Raw genomic sequence first — 13,065 nt, 5'->3', positions numbered from 1 at the left:
GTCTTTCCATTAAAAAGCTGATGAAGGTGGTTAACGAGGAGTGCCCAACTATCACGCGCATCTACAACGTTGGCAGGAGTTCACGGGGCCTGAAAATCTACGCTATGGAAATATCTGATAATCCAGGAGATCACGAAACAGGTAAATATTTGTGTCAGCTAACAAAGGAGAAAATTGACACATATAGGATAACAATAGCCCTGGATGTTTTTGTTTTGTTCCATTATGGCAAAAAAATGTCCAAGTGTTAGGAACGCCCAGATCCCGCCCTTAACATGCCCCTTACATGCCCGCTTGTGATTTTGAACACACTTCTGATGGACTTCATAGAAAAACATCTGAAAATTGGTTTCAAAAATACCAAGATGGACGTTTTTGTGAGAAAAACGTCCAAATGCAGATTTATGTCTCTTTTTGGATGTTTTTCTCTGCTGAAAATGAGCCCCTAAGTAACTTTGTAAGTCTGAGTGCTTTGAAAATATGCCTCCATATCAGTTTAAAATGATACAGCTGAATCATTGTTCCTTTGGAGGGTAATTTTATAGCAGGCTGTCTTGTGTGTGAAGGCCCATAAGACACCTATTTCCAGCCTACGTTTTAAAGACACATAAGCACATAGGTGTCCATATAAAATATTAGGGACAAAACGGCAGAAATTGCATCTGGGATGAGGTAGCAGGTGTTTTTACCTATTTTGGAGCAATGTGTGCAGACATGCATACTTTACAAAATACACACGGAAATTGCAACTTTGCCCTAATTCTTCCTCTGTACTTGCTGATACACAAGTCATCAAAAGGTATGTGCCATCTTGTCACCACACATACATTTGCACGTGAGACCCTTAGGGTAATTTTATAAAATCCTTTTATGTGCCAAAAATAATTTTTGTAATTGCCCCCAAAATATTTGAGAGCGCTACAAACCACCATACATTGAACTATTTGGTTCAAAAAGGACATCACAAAACCACTCCATTCCATTCCATTCCAGTGGCATCATTTTTTAAACCAGTTCCACCATAGGGTTTCAGGTTGATTATAGCGAAGCTGTATGTGGAATTTCACTTGGCAGAAAAAAATATTAAATAATACAGCATAAGAACAGTCAGGCTGAATAGGGCCACTGGCTCATTGAAGCCAGCATCTTTTCTTTGACAGGGGGTAGTCTGGGTTACTTTGAAGTAGCCAGCTTATCTATAAAGCAGAGAATTATTCCTTGTTTTTCAATCAGGTTCCCCACAGTAAGAGGTGGTATTAGTGGATCTGCCCTCTAGAAACGTGTCCAAATATTTTTTAAAAAGCAGCTTTTCCTCTGGCTTTCACCACATCCTGTAGCAATACATTCCACTCCTTATTTGTATATTGGTTGAATAAATGCTTCATAAATCTGTTTTAAATCTGCTATCAGTTAGCAGAGCTGCCAAGTTCCATAAAGGAGACTGTTTGGCCAGTCCTCATTTTAAATATACAGCCATTAAAATCAGTACTAAAAAAATTGTTAATTCAGAACTGGCCTAAAATTCCTTCCAAGAAAAGGGTAACTTAGCAACTCGTGTTTCTTAAAGTGTTCCCTTGCACTAGAATTATTCAAAAGGGTAATTAACTATTCTCCACAGAAAAGCAGGGGAGAATGCAGGCACACTGGATCCTATGTGCCAGAGCTTTCTTCAAGCTCAAGAGAAGCTTTTCTTGAGCATGTGCAGGTGTTCCCACGGTAGGTAAAGTTCCTCCTTTACTCAGTCTGTCATTGTCTGTGCTCCAGAAAAGTCGCAGCTCTCCTCAGTTTATTTTGGTAGTATATAAGATTTATAACTAACTAAAATTCTCTCAGATTTGACTTAAAAAAAAGAGCAAAAACCATAAAGCACAGGAGCCTGTGGTCCCGTCTGTAAATGACAAGGGCTTCTAAGATTCAGCAGATCATTGGAACTCCACTACATTGAATCCCCTCATAGATTACAAGGCTTCCTCAATTTCTTCAGCCTCCATTCCCCCAATTGGGGGTATCAGATCCACATGACAGTACTTCCTCTAGCTCTCCTGCCCATCTGGATGCAGTCACCATACTGGCAGAATTACCATCCAGGGGAGCACATTTCCAACAGCTTTCAGACCACTGCTTGACCCCAAAACTGCTGAGACTCATGGCAGACTCAGCCTTTTTAAAGGGGCTGTGATCCAGCCATGAAGTTTGGGATCCTGTTAACAACAACTCCACAGCTAAGAAAAACAACTTAAAAACAATTTTGAAATATTGGATTGTAGAGGAAGTGCCTCCTAGGTCTTACTGGATTCAACAAATGCAAGAGACTGCATGACATGAGATTCGCTTCATAGCAGATAACCCCAAGAAGGCGAAGCAATGTTATAAGCAATTATTGAAAACCTTTTTAGACCTTGTTGCCTCACAGCTGTAAATGGTATCATGAATATGCCACAGGTGGATGTGCATCTTCACAATAAGCTTGCGAGCTCCAAGGTTCCCGGCTCTTGGGAGCTTGAGCATGATGGATGGATGTGTAAAGGGTGAAAAAACATATAAACATCATACAATGAAGTTCTAAATGTATACTTTGAAGGGTGCCCTGTTTTATAATTGTTGTTACTTAAAAAAAAAAACCTCAGCACAACCCCCCAAGGCTGCCCAATCTCAGGCAGACCTTGGGGCTCAACCAACACAGAGGGAAATCAAAAGAGACAAAGATAATAAAAAATCAGAAGACAAGCACAGTAAGTCTCAGACAGGTTCTCCCCTTTCCCCACCACTGGAGACCAAATGGCCCTCATCTCATCCAAACTGGGTCCCTGAAGCTCCTTTCTTGAATGTAGCCCCAACCAGGGCTGTGCTTCTGCTCATCCCAGCACCACTGGCTCCAGACACTTGGTCATCTACAGACATCAACAATGTTGTCGTTCAGGATAGTGCCACCATCCTCTCCATCCTGGACCGAGGAACAATCAGTCTCATCTACAACTCCACCTCCAATAGCCCAGGAGGATTGATCCCCATCTCCTTGCATCTATTCCATACCCCCCCTCAACACCATCACCACATGCCTTCCCTGAAAGAAGGGTCAGTTACCTCTAATTAGGATGACCTAGAGGATGATGTCACCACCCTCCAACCCACTAGGCCTGCCTCATCCTCACAAGATCCAGTCCAAGAGGAACAGCTTTGCAGAAGATTTCTAAGGCCTTAGAGCTGGGTGCCACCCAAACGCCAGGCAACACATGAGATTTCCAGATCATTCTACAGTCCTGCAGTGCCCCCAAAGAAGTGATCACATTCCTAGTTTACTGAATTCTACTGGAACTTCAGTATCTGGCAAGGGCTGCTCTTCATCTCAGTCACTTCAAGATGCCTGGAACTCAAGTGCAATATGCAATAAGCACCGGGGCACAACCAGGCACTGCTATCACATCACACAGAACCCTCAGATGTGACCGTCAAGAAATCTAAGACCTCCAAGTCACAATTCAACAAATTGCCTGGAAAGAACTAGAGGTTTCTTTGTTATAGCAAACAGAAAATTCTACCAGGGATGATGTTCACATTAAAAATTGTGGCTCACCAGATATAAGTCCTTCATTATCACCACTCACTGCTTCAGCAGCTCAAGGAATTCATGATATTGGCAGCAGAGGAAGCCCTGCAGGAATCCACCTCCATTTCATTCCTAACCACACCCACTCCAAAGAAAATCTCTTGATGTAACACCCACTAATGAGCATTCTCCAGAGTAGCCCTAACACTCTGGAACACACTCCCAGAAAGGCTTCACTTAATGCAAGATTATCTTTTCTTCACGAAGCAGGTGTATTCTGACCCCATTTGCATGGAGGCAGTGTAGGGCTAATAAAGTGATTATCTAATAAGCTAATTAGCTAATAATTATTCTGGTTAGAATCTGTGGCTTGTCTCATGTGTTTGGAGTATGATTTTGCCCTAAATGGTCTCAAAACAAAGAAAGAAGAGGGTTCTTACCAAGGTTTTGCTGGCAATATGAGAGAAGAATGCTACACTTTGGAAATGTTACAATTTATTGGTAATATGTATCTGTCTCTCTCTCTCTTTCTCTCTGTATATCTATCTATCTATCTATCTATCTATGTAGGCAGCCAGAAAAGCAAACAGGATGCTAGGAATTATTAGGAAAGTGATGGTGAAAAAGGCCGAAAATACTATAATGCCTCTGTACTGCTCCATGGTGTGACCTCATCTTGAGCACTGCGTTCAGTTCTGGGCACCGTATCTCAAAAAAGATATAGCAGAATTAGAAAAGGTTTAAAGAAGAGCGACCAAAATGATAAAGGGGATGGAACTCCTCTCGTATGTGGAAAAGCTAAAGAGGTTAGTGCTGTTCAGCTTAGAAAAGAGACAGATGAGGGAAGATATGATTGAGGGCTACAAATCCTGAGTGGTGTAGAACGAGTAGAAGTAAATCAATTTTTTACTTGTTCCAAAAGTACAAAAACTAGGGGACACTCAAGGAAGTTACATGGGAATACTTTTAAAACAAATAGGAGGAAATATTTTTTCATTCAATGAAAAGTTAAGCTCTAGAACTCTTTGCCAGAGGATGTAATAACAGTGGTTAGCATATCTGGGTTAAAAAAAAGGTTTGGACAAGTTCCTGGAGGAAAAGTCCATAGTCTGCTATTGAGACAGACATGGGGAAGCAACTGCGTTCCCTGGGATTGGTAGCATGGAATGTTGCCACGATTTGGGTTTCTGCCAGGTACTTGTGACCTGGTTTGGCCACTGTTGGAAACAGGATACTGGGCTACTTGGACCATTGATCTGACCCAATATGGCTACTCTTATGTTCTAGCTGCAAAGCTCAACCTATTGATCCACAACAGAGTGGTCAAAGAAGTACCTCCCTCAAAATAGGGCCAAGGATTCTACTCCAACTACTTCCTCATTTCCCAAAATGAAAAGGTCTCAGGCCCCATGAGCATTCTTCACCAACTAAATATCTTTCTCAAAAAAAGAAAAGTTCAAAGTGAACTTATGCCACCATACCACTCCTCCTTGAACACAACACTGGCTTGCCTCTCTTGACCACAAGGATGCCTACATCTATGTCCCAATTTGTCCCCAGCACTGACAGTCTCTTTGCTTCACATTCCTCAGCCAGCATTATCGGTACTGGGCACTTCTCTTCGGCCTCTCTTCAGCACCCATATATTTCACAAAATGCTTAGATGTCTTGAGCCACACATCTTCACAGGTCAGGACACTTCCTTTACCCATATCTCAATGACTGGTTGCTATCCGCAGACTCCAAGGAACAAGTTATATGAACAATACAGACCAGATTTCCTGGTCAGCTATGACAAGAGCAACCTAACACCATCTTATCATATCCATAGGAGTCCAGCTGGACATAGCTACCAGATAACAGACATGCTCCTTTTGGGTTATTCGACTTCTTTGTGCAAAACGACATGTCAGCTCTGAACTGTTTATGTCTCCTGGGCCACATGGGGGCTATGGTATGTTTCATTCCTCAAGCCAGGTTACACATGCACTTGCTCTAATGGGCATCTCAAATTTCATTGGAACTAGAAGCGGCAGCTTCTTTACAAACTAGTTTCCATTCCATCAGCCCTTGTGAAATCCCTGCAATGGTGGTGACAACTATCCAACTTAACTAGCTGCAGTCCCAACTCACCCTCACAGTCAACACCTCCCCAGTTACATGGGGAGCCCACCTCCTATGCTTCAGGACCACAGGGAATATGGACCTTCAAGAAAAGAAACTTCACATTAATCTTCTAGAGCTCAAGCCATCTTTTATACCGTGCCGGGTTGGACCCTGGATACAGGCCAAGAACATACTCATCCGCATAAGACAATCAAGTAATGATGTTCTACATCAACAAGCTAGGGGCTCAGGATCCCTTTGACTCTATCAGGAGGCCACATGCATCTGGCACCTAGCCTTCGCCAACTAGACCATGATTCAGGCACCATATCTTCTGAGAGAATGCATTCAGTTAGCAGATTCACTCTGTTGCAAGCTTGACCCTCGCAAGTGGTCTCTCAACTTCACATAGTCTCTACACTTTGACTATTGGGAACAATCTGAGCTTGACCTGTTTGCTGCTGTAGGAAATGCAAAATGTGCCACTACTGTTCCATTTACATGGACTCTCACAACATAGCCCATGATGCCTTTTCCATCTCCTGAAGGCGGAGCCTCCTCTCTGCATTTCCCCATTTTTCACTGATCCCCAGTCCTTCAAAGATTCAGCAGGGGAATGCAACCACACTTACCCACCATCCTTCTCTACCAGTGGCGTAGCCAAACCACCACATTTTGGGCTCAGGCCATCCAGTAGCAGCACACGGTGTGGCTGGCAGGAATTCCCTTGCCCCACCTCATAGGAGCCAACTTTTCAAAATTATTGGGGGTGCTAAGCCAATGGAAATGACCCCTCCCTGAACACAAACAAGGAATTTTTCTCAATATTGGGGGTGGTCAAGCAGCCACAGCACCCACAGAGTCGGCTCCAATGGCCCCACTAGCTGAAAACTCCCAATGACTGTCCCTCCTGCATACCTTGTAATAGCAGATCTTCGCCTGCAGCAAGCAGCAACTGATACATACGCTTGCACCAGCCCCACAGCCTTCCCTCTGACGTATTCCTGCCTATGTGGAAAACAGGAAGTTGCATCAGTTGGGAAGGCTGTGGGGCCAACATGAGCAGTGTGTATTAGTTGCTGCTCACTGCCTGTGAAATCTGCTATTTAAAAGATATGCAGGAGAGGGGGATGTTTGAGAGACCATATGCATGCAGGTGAGAGAAGGAGAGACCAAATCACCTGTAGAATGGGGCGGAATTCTTCTGCCCACCCATCTTGGGCCCAGGCCCACCCAAAATTGGGTGTCTGGCTACGCCCCTGTTCTCTACCACAAACAATATGACTTCAAATGAATGAGCTAGCTAGGGTACAGACTGAGGGAAGAGGGAGCCTTACTGAGCACATGAAACACCTGTGCACATTGAAGAAAAGCCAACGGCTCCTCTCGAGCTGGAGGAGAGCTCCAGCACAACAGGATCCATCATTTGACCATCACCATACAGTATGATTGCATTTCCCAGCTGTTTATGGAGATTCCTGTTACAGGTAAGCAACTTTGTGTTCCCTGTTAACTTGTTCAGCATCTCTCACGAAATTCCTGTTTACAGTGTACATTAATGACACAGTACCCAGAATATAGTGAGCTGACATTCATATAAATGCAATAAGCTGCAAAGATCTATCAAGCTAATTTATGACCTCTGGAGATTAGTGTTAATAAAGGGAATTTATCTTGTTTCCAGGGGAGCCTGAGTTTCGTTACACAGCTGGCCTCCATGGAAACGAGGTACTGGGTCGAGAGCTACTGCTGATGCTAATGCAGTTCATGTGCAAGGAGTACAAGGATGGAAATCCTCGTATCATGAGCCTTGTTCACGAGACACGTATCCACCTCGTGCCATCACTCAACCCTGACGGCTATGAACTTGCCAGTGAAATGGTAATCTCTTGTCATGATTGTTTTATATTGTTTTTAATATGCATATTGGTTGTACCACAAAAAATCCATGACCCTTATCCTTACTGAAACTACAGCACCCCACCATTTGCAGTGCACCTCAATCCTGATCTGCTATAGAACCCTGCTCTTTCCACATTGGAGACCCCCTCCCACTACAGCTCTTCCAAAGCCCCTGAATCCTGCCCCTTATTGTGCCCAAAAATGATCCTGATGTCTTCTGGCTCATATAACCATGGTTGGCAAATTCTTTAAATGCCAGCCAGTCTCTTCTGTATATTCAGCACAGCTGTTCAGATAATGAGCAGTACTGAAGGTATGTAGTGAGTGATCCCTGTGAGCTCTGTGGATAGCAATGATATTCAGCTGCTATCTTAATAGCTATGCAGTTAAGTTAGGAGGACCTTTTTGTTAGCCTAATTAAAGTGCATAGCTATACTGCCCTGAAAAAAACAAAACAAACAACCGTGAGAATGTAAGTATGACAGAAGTCCAAAAACTGGGATTTCTTGATAAATCCCAATGATTTAATTCTTTACCAAAACTAGTACAGTACTGTGTTCTGGCTTAACATACTTCCTGTTTATGAAGAGATACTGTGCCCAGTATTCAAAGTGATTAAGTGAGCAGGAGCCTCTCCTGCCGCCTGCTTAAATCACCTTCGCCACCCAACTGCCGTTATCAGTGGCACTAAAGTGGGCCGTTCAGGGGTAGTGCTGGGGAGGAACCTGGGCATATGCGGGCTCCAGCAATATTCAGCCACATAAGTTAAGCAGGTGGAATTTAGGACAGCTCAAAAGCTTAATATCGGGCCCAAAATCTCCCCCCCCCCCCAGTCAGCATCCCCTTTCCATCTCCACCTCCGAAAGTTGCAGCAGCCATTTTGAGGAAGCTGCCACTAGGGGTAGGAATGAGAGGGGTTTGCTCCTTCCCCTGACGCCCCGCTGGACCACCAGGGATGTCAGGTAGGCCCCCAAAGGGGGCTCTCATCCTGATTGGGAGATGGGGGTGGGGGAAGGGGTGGGAATGGGAGGGGGGCTTTTGTTAGGGGGTGCCGCCGCACATCAGGGAGGGGGCCGGGGGGACGTACAGACCTCATCTGGACGGGAAAAGAAATTTTATTTTATTTGGGTCCCAGCCTGATATTTAGCTGGGGCCTGCATAAGAAAGTTATGAATATCAGCCAGGCCCGCAAAGTTCTGGCTGCAAGCCACCCTAATTTAGCCCCCATATTCAGTGCCGGTGCCCGGACATAGCCCAGCCCTGAATATTGGGGGCTAAACTAGCCGCTGATGGTAGATGTTTAAAAAACCGCTCACTGCTGCCGACTGAATATTGGAGGGGACTGTGTTTTGGACTTTTGCTACAAGCTTGAAAATGCATCCAAATGTTAAAAGGTTTCCATATTAAGAAACACACAGTAACCACGGGATATCTGGCAAGTTAGCTTTTTTGACAAAAATTTGAGTTACTGTGTTCTGGCATTCAGGGCAGTATACAGTGGCTGAATATCATCAGCTGTTCATAGAAATAGGCAAAATGTCTGTGCTCTGCCCTCTCTCCACTCTTGCACTATCTGGATAGTGCTGCAGTGGACTGTAAGAATCTTCAGTGGTGCTATCCAGATAGTGTGGCTGAATATTGGTGGATAGGGCACATATTTGAATAGCAGCTGCCACTATACAAGTGAGTGCTTTTGAAAATATGGCCCTTTGAGCGTTACAAACCTACAATACTTGGCTCTGAAGGGATTAAAAATTCTAAACTCCCTATTGTGCAATCTCTCTGTGACTTCTGTTATCTCCCTCTTTACTTCCAGGGCTCAGAATTTGGTAATTGGGCACTTGGACACTGGACAGAGGAAGGCTATGACATCTTTCACAACTTCCCAGATCTTAATACCATCCTGTGGTCTGCAGAGGAGAGAAAGTTGGTACCACACAAAGTACCTAACCACCACATTCCCATTCCAGAGCACTTCCTGGAAGAAGATGCCACTGTAGGTATTTCTTGATGTTTAGTCAATCTGACCATTTGAAAAAAAACATTCCTTGCTTTACAGTTAGGTTATCAAAACAGAATGGGATGTGCAGTACCAGGCCTTTCCTACAACTGGCCTTTTTCGGTACATTGCAGGGGACAAGGAGGATTGTACTGCTCAGGTAAATACAACCTTGGGTCTAAATCTGGTTCTGCAAGAGATCATTTCTTTGGTTTTCTTGTTTTTTTTACTTGCCTTCACAGATCATATTTATCATCAAATAGCCTGTACTGTATTCCAGAAGGCTTATGCAGCCTTGGCAAGTTATTAACATAAACAGCAGATAGAACTGAGCTCAGTCCTAAGATGTGTAGTATTTATACTGTCCCAAGATATGGAGAACTGGCCTTGGGCAACAGAAAATGTTGCATTTTGTACAGAGAAAACAATTTTTTTAAATGTGTGTTTTCAAGCTTGTTCATGAGTGTGAGGAACTGAAAGCACAGTAAAGCAGGCATTCCCTTTACAGACGGAAGGCAGGTGCTGAGTGCCAAGTATTACAAACCAAGTATCCCAAAGACCCCCAACTCTTTAAACCACAGGTTCTCAATCCAGTCCTTGCGACACACCCAGCTGGTCAGGTTTTCCGGATACCCACAGTGACTATGCATGCAAATTTATCTCTTGCATATTCATTGTGGGTATCCTGAAAATCTGACAGGCTAGGTGTGTCCTGAGGACTGAGTTGAGAACCCCTATTTTATACCTGTTTAGCTAAACACAGGTCTACACAGAAACTAGATGATTTGGCCATATTCCAGTTCACATTTTGCCCTCCTCCCTGATAGATAATTCTGCTGCCAAATTTGTATCTGAATAGCTTTCTATACAAATAATTATCTCTGGCCACTATTCTATGTTTCCCACTTCCTCACAGAGCTGGATCTCTGCTTCACCCATTTGAGAGAAGACCCTCAGAAGTCTTGATGCTTCCAAAGTGTTTTGTTCCCTATCACACACGCAGGGCTTTCGCATCCACTATGTGTATTCCCTGAAACTCTGTCTTTGGTAGCTATTTTCTCCTCAAAGCACATTTAAATATGTTTTTTTTTCTTTTGAGGTATCTGTGGAGACCCGAGCCATTATTGCATGGATGGAAAAGATCCCCTTTGTCCTCGGGGCAAACTTCCAAGGTGGGGAGAAGTTGGTGTCCTACCCATATGATATGGCCAGAAGTCCCAGCGAGAATCCTGAGGGCGAGCAGCGGGTGGTTGCGGCACCAGTAGTTGAAGATTATTATGGTGACGAAGAAGAGAAGCTGGCTTTAACAGAGACCCCTGACCATGCCATTTTCCGCTGGTTAGCCATCCTTATGCTTCCGCACACCACTCCATGAGCGACACTTTCCGTGGGCTGCCATGCTGAAGATTTTACCAGTGGCATGGGCATTGTCAATGGAGCAAAATGGCGCCCGGTTTCCGGAAGTAAGTGGAGGAGAGATTGTATATAGCCTGGATTATTTCCTGTAGTTATTAGGATCTTCAAGATTTGATTATTGTGACCTTTCTGATGCTTTTCAGAAGCATATTCATTTCAGAAGTTGTGAAAGATCTCAGTAACACTGCAGTTGTCTGAAAATATACAGAAAACTTTTTTTTTAAAAATTGCTAAATCATATAACTTTTCTTCATCTTCCTTGCCAAAACATTTCTACCTGTCCTGTTCAGATACATGCTTTATTAGCACATCTGGCAGCATTTTCACTACAGCAGCTGCACTATGGGGGTGGGGGGAGGAGTTTGTATCTCTGCAGTTTCTTTCTCCTTCAGGCTTCTAATTCAATCAAATTCAGTCTGTTGGACTACTACTGCTAAGAGCCTTCCTTTACCCACCCACTTCTAGTTCAACTCAATGCAATGAGGAAGTTGGCAGGGGCTATAGCCAGCAGTTATCTCCACAACACATTAATGTAGACCCTACTACTACTACTTAACATTTCTAAAGCGCTACTAGGGTTACGCAGCGCTGTACAATTTAACATAAAAAGGACAGTCCTGCTCAAAGAGCTTACAATCTAAAGGACAAATGTACAGTCAGTCAAGTAGGGGCAGTCAAATTGGGACAGTCTAGATTTCCTGAAAGGTATAAAGGTTAGGTGCCGAAAGCAACATTGAAGAGGTGGGCTTTGAGCAAGGATTTGAAGATGGATAGGGAGGGGGCTTGGCGTAAGGGCTCAGGAAGCTTATTCCAAGCATAGGGTGAGGCGAGGCAGAATGGGCGGAGCCTGGAGTTGGCGGTGGTGGAGAAGGGTACTGAGAGGAGGGATTTGTCCTGTGAGCGGAGGTTTTGGGCGGGAACATAAGGGGAGATGAGGGTAGAGAGGTAATGAGGGGCTGCAGACTGAGTGCATTTGTAGGTGAGGAGAAGCTTGAACTGTATGCGGTATCTGATTGGAAGCCAGTGAAGTGACCTGAGGAGAGGGGTGATATGAGTATATCGGTTCAGGCGGAATTTAAGACGTGCAGCAGACCCTGAATATGGACTCTAGATGTCCTATTGAGCATGGGAGCCAACTTTTAAAAATTATTGGCAGTGCAATGTCAGTGGAAAATAACTCCTCCTAGACATATACAAGCACCCACGTACCCAGAGTCGGCTCCTATGCTATTGAGTAATGACTTCCTATGACCTATGAACCAGCTCCTCTGCATCCTCAGCCCTGACTCTCTGGGAAGCAGGGCTATGATCCTGGAATTAATGCAGGTTCCTCTGCATGACAGAACACAGCACTTGCCATTGAACCCCAGATCTACCTTCCACTGCCATAATTTGACTTAACACAGATATTTAGTGTTGCGTTTTCTCTGCTTTTTTGCATGTACTGATCTGTGATCTTAGGATACAATATTGGGGCTCATTTTCAAAGCACTTAGATTTACAAAGTTCTATAGGTTAATATCGGGCTCAATTTCAAAAGAGAAGGATGCCCATCTTTTGACATAAATAGGAAGATGGGCGTCCTTTTCACAGGGTCGTCCAAATCAGTATAATCAAAAGCTGAATTTTGGACATCTCCAACTGCTTTCTGTTGCAGGGATGGCCAAAGTTCAAGGGGGCGTATCGGAGGCGTACAGAAGGCGGGACTTGGGCATGCCTAACACTTGGACATCCTCGACCCATAATCGAAAGAAACAAGGACGTCCCTGACGAACACTTGGATGACTTTTACCTGGTCATGTTTTTCTTATGACCAAGGCACAAAAAGGTGCCCGAAATGACCAGATGACCACCAGAGAGAATTGGGGATGACCTCCCCTTAGTCCCCCAGTGGTCACTAACCCCCTCCCACCCTCAGAAAATATCTTTCAAAATATTGATTGCCAGCCTCAGATGTCATACTCAGCTCCATGACAGCAGTATGCAGGTCCCAGGAGCAGTTTTAGTGGGTGCAGTGCCCTTCAGGCAGGCGGACCCAGGCCCACCCCCCCTACCTGTTACACTTGTGGTGGTAAATGTGAGCCCTTCAAAACCC

General features: G+C 44.3%; 1 protein-coding gene across 1 annotated transcript in view; it reads left to right on the top strand.

The window, feature by feature from the left end:
* Window positions 1-13,065, top strand: part of AEBP1 (AE binding protein 1) — a 123,847-nt gene that overhangs the window by 95,274 nt on the left and 15,508 nt on the right. Inside the window, 6 exon segments of the mRNA XM_030201763.1 lie at window positions 18-141; window positions 7,338-7,534; window positions 9,372-9,551; window positions 10,654-10,897; window positions 10,900-10,942; window positions 10,944-11,017. Coding sequence (XP_030057623.1) covers window positions 18-141; window positions 7,338-7,534; window positions 9,372-9,551; window positions 10,654-10,897; window positions 10,900-10,942; window positions 10,944-11,017 — 862 coding nt within the window.

Source organism: Microcaecilia unicolor, chromosome 4 (genome assembly GCF_901765095.1).
Source record: "Microcaecilia unicolor chromosome 4, aMicUni1.1, whole genome shotgun sequence".
Lineage (NCBI taxonomy): Eukaryota > Metazoa > Chordata > Amphibia > Gymnophiona > Siphonopidae > Microcaecilia > Microcaecilia unicolor.
This window is presented reverse-complemented; position numbering and strand designations above follow the sequence as displayed.